Source organism: Echinops telfairi, unplaced genomic scaffold, assembly GCF_000313985.2.
Source record: "Echinops telfairi isolate 266 unplaced genomic scaffold, ASM31398v2 ScPeMD7_3533;HRSCAF=4204_1, whole genome shotgun sequence".
In the NCBI taxonomy this organism is placed as follows: domain Eukaryota; kingdom Metazoa; phylum Chordata; class Mammalia; order Afrosoricida; family Tenrecidae; genus Echinops; species Echinops telfairi.
The window spans coordinates 21,892,298-21,896,318 of record NW_022107432.1 but is presented as its reverse complement, the minus strand read 5'-3'; the positions used below and the strand labels follow the sequence as shown (position 1 = coordinate 21,896,318).

At 55.3% G+C, this 4,021-nt stretch overlaps 1 protein-coding gene across 1 annotated transcript in view; it reads left to right on the top strand.

The window, feature by feature from the left end:
• Window positions 1-1,042: 1,042 nt before the first annotated feature.
• Window positions 1,043-4,021, top strand: part of CAPN11 (calpain 11) — a 16,217-nt gene continuing 13,238 nt past the window's right edge. The window contains exons 1-3 of the mRNA XM_045294761.1: window positions 1,043-1,270; window positions 1,921-1,990; window positions 2,928-3,046. Coding sequence (XP_045150696.1) covers window positions 1,043-1,270; window positions 1,921-1,990; window positions 2,928-3,046 — 417 coding nt within the window. The remainder of the gene's footprint in view (window positions 1,271-1,920; window positions 1,991-2,927; window positions 3,047-4,021) is intronic.

Here is a 4,021-nt window from a genome sequence, read left to right as displayed (position 1 = left end):
TCAGGTTCCCTGGCAGATCCAAGGCAAGTTCCTATTTTTGTTTTGGCTTTTTATAGTTTTGTTTTGTTTTTAAATTACAGTGAAACACACGCCCAACACAATTAGCCAAATCAATGATTGATTTTTCATTCAGCGACTCTGGTTACAGTTCAGCGGTTCTCAACCTTCCTAATGCCGCCACCCTTGAATACAGTTCTTCATGTGGTGGTGACCCCCCTCCCAACCATAACATTATTGTTGTTGCTACTTCATCACTGTCATTTTGCTACTGTTACGAATCAGGCGACCTCTGTGAAAGGGCCATTGGACCCCCAAAGGGTTGAGAACCGTTGGGTTACATCCTTCATGTCGCCTAGCCCCTTCCCAAATTATCTTGGTGCCCCCTGAGCAGGAACTCACTCCCACACCCCCTCCCACCCATCAGCGAAACCAGGAAGGGCTTGTGGTTTCACGCGAGGTGGTGCCCCACACTCGTCCTCTGCTGGATGTCCCATGTCACCCAGCAGCCTGCTTCCAAGGTGCGTCCACGCAGCAGGGCAGCGTCCCTCGGAGCCCCATGTCATTTCTGGAGCCATCTGGTCTTGCTTAGGCTCCCATTCAACATCCGGGGCCGTGCACATCCTCCCTCCCCACCCTGCTGCAGGTCTCTCGCCCATCTACCTCCTGCCTCTGCCCCCCTTACCTGCTCGGCTTTGTTTGAAAGTGGCTGAAGTGATTGTGTCCCCAGGGACCTCATTCCCGTTTACGGCCGAGTGATAGTCCACTGACTGCTCGGACCCCAAAACCAAAACCTCTGGAAGGCCCTGCTGTGAACCGTGTCCATCTGACACCAGAGCGACCCTGTGGGACAGAGTTGAACTGCCCCATCGGGGTCCCCAGGCCCCCGGGTCTGTCCAGAAGCAGCCTCCCCCTGCACTTTGTGGGTAGCCTTCTGTCTCCGGCCCTGCTCTCCCCCTTCTGGGTCTGTCTGTCTGCCCATTTGCACAGGGGGCTGGCTGTCAGTGTCTGTTACTGAGCGGAGGTCATTTTCACCTGCAAAGACATGGCAGATCGCATCAGCCACAACCGACTTCGGGCCAAGGGCCTGGGCCAGCACAACAACGCAGAGGTCTTCCGAAACCAGAATTTCGAGGAGCTGCAGACTGCCTGTCTGAAGACGGGGATGCTGTTCGAGGACCCCTTGTTCCCGGCAGACGCCACATCGCTGGGCTTCAAGGATCTGGGGCCCAAGTCCAGTAAGGTGCAGAACATCATCTGGCACCGGCCCAAGGTGAGCGCTAGACGGGGGAGGCCAAGTGCCGAACAATCCCCAGGGCAAATCCCAACCCTCTTCCACTGCAGTCTGACCCCGGCACTAGGCTACCCCGCTCCCCCCGCACTCCTGCTGGGGACAGTCTTGGACACTCTTAAGCACAAACTCTCAGACACCCCTCGGAAAAGTCACCCAAGTTCCTACAGCAATCTGCAGCTTCACGGAGCCGGCCCTGGGCCCTCCCCGCCCTGCCTCCATGCCTCCCTGCCTCCCCCTGGAGCAGCGGCTCTCAACACTGGGGTCGAACGGCCCTTTCGCAGGGGTCGTCCGATTCAGTGATGAGAGTGATGAAGTAGCAACGGAAATAATGTTATGGTTAAAAAAAAAAGAAAGAAAGAATACAGCCTGTGATACGGATCGCAGCTCACTATAAAGAAAGAAAAAGTCCAGTAATAGGCCAATAAATAACATCGTGATAAACACAGAAAAGAAAAAAAAAGTTATGGTTGGGGGGGTCACCACCCCACGAGGAACCATATGAAAGGGTCAGGGTCTTAGGAAGGTTGAGAACCACTGCCCTAGAACTCTGTGGGGGCTCCCCTGGCAGGGAGGCAGGGTGGAGGGCAGGCTGTCCTGGGACCCCAGACACCACCCCCCCTTCACTGCAGGAAATCACAAGAAACCCGCAGTTCATTGTGGACGGAGCCACGCAGACAGACATCTGCCAGGGCAGCCTTGGTGAGTGGGGGCCGCCGGGCCGGGTTGTGTCAGGAAAGCTGCTCTCCACGGGGAGGGGAGTTGCGGAGGGGGCAGGCGGAGTGTCTTTGGGGGCTGGGGAACTTGACCTGCTTCTGTGTCTTCCTCCCACACCTTCTGGGAGTGTCAGACTTCGCCTGGCTCCCTCAGCCCTCCCCCTCACCTGGGGTAGCGGCCCCGATTTGCTGCAGCCTGGCTCTTTCGGAGGTGGGAGCGGGGGAACAAGCTGGGGTGCTGTCATGACTTCTCTTGGGCCATGTAATAAAGGACCCCGGAGCTCAGTCACTTAACACCACAAGCAGCGTCCATCACGTCAGGTTCCCGGGGTCAGAATCGGAAGCAGGCGGTGTCTCTGGGTGGGTCTGGTCCAGGGTCTCTCATGGGGAGGTGTCAGTCACCATCTCAGCCCCAGGGCTGTTGTCTGTCATCTGAGGGTTTGACTGGGGCTCAGGGTCCACTACCTAGATGGCGTCCTCAAACCACTCTCCTCAAGAGGCCTCTTCACAGGGCCTCTGGAGTGCCCACGCCATGTGGCGATTGACTGTGTGGACACCCTCAGGGAGGGCGGTCTTGGGCACTCCTGAGGTGAGGGTGGAGTCTGAGAGGACATGTCCGGAAGATCTGGCGGCCAGAGGGCCCTCCTCCCTAAAGGCCCAAAGAACCAACATCGAGCTTGAACTTGTGGGTCCCCTTACCTGTGGGGAAGGTTCAGGAGCTCCTTTTCCCAAAGCCTGTCCTCCCACCCTCAGTTTTTCCCTACTGACCTCTTCCCCGGACACACCTGAGGGGAAGGGGCTTTCCTATCTGCTCATGCCCACCCCCCTCAAAGCCAGGCTCCTGCTCCCCTGGGACCTGGATTCTAGGACACACACACACACACACACACACACACACACACACACACTGGTGGTCTTTCCAGGGGACTGCTGGTTGCTGGCTGCCATCGGCTCCCTCACCATCAACCCCAGGCTGCTGAACCGCGTCGTGCCCAAGGGGCAGAGCTTCAAGAAGAACTACGCCGGCATCTTCCACTTTCAGGTGAAGGGCAGGCAATCTGCGAGGCAGAGGTGCTCTGTGCGTGTGTGTGTGTGTGTGTGTGTGTGTGTGTGTGTGTGTGTGTGTGTGTGTGGTGGGGGGAGAAAGAGCGCGAGAGAGCTTATATATGCTATGAAGTGAGCCCGTCTTCTTGACTTGGAAAGAAAAAAATAGCATTTATCAGAGCAAGTCCTTTCTCAGTTATCAGAGCAACGGCTGCTCATGGAGACACTGTGCAAGCTGCTCTTTCAGACCCCGCCCCCAAAGAGATTCACATTCGCCATCCGTCTGACCCTCCCCCTGCTGCTGCTGTATGTCCATGCCCACCCCACAGCGCTAGGGGGAGGGTCCTCAGAAAATCCATGGGGAAAAGCAGTAAAGGACTTTTCCCATGAACTTCTTGAAGCCCTCAGGCAGACACGTTCTTTAAACTGAGCAATGTGGGGGCAAATACCCGTAGATCCTGAATGTTGAAGAGGCTTTAAGTTTAAGCCCTCGGAAATCCTAAAGTCCAGGTGTCCCGCCCCTTTCTCTCCCAGACGCAGGGCCTGAGCAGAGGAGAAGATAGTAGGGAAATAAGTAGTAACTACTTGGGAAATGAAAAGTAAAATTGAGCCGATCTTTATATTCCTGCCTTTCATGAAAAAAATTTTTAAATCATTTTATTGGGGGCTCGTACAGCTCTTACCACAACCCATCCATCCATCCATCCATCCATCGTGTCAAGCACACTTGTACATTTGTTGACATCATCGTTCTCAAAACGTCTTTCTATTTGAGCCCTTGGTATCAGTTCATTTCCCCCCTCCCCCACCTTTAATGAAATTATAGTGAACTTCGTATCATTTGAAAATAAAGAGGTGAGTGACAGCTGCCAGGTGGTCACTGACCCGGGCACGTAACCAGACACGGCCACCAGGAGGCGCTCCGGAGACGTGTGTGTGTGTGTGTGTGTGTGTGTGTGTGTGTGTGTGTGTG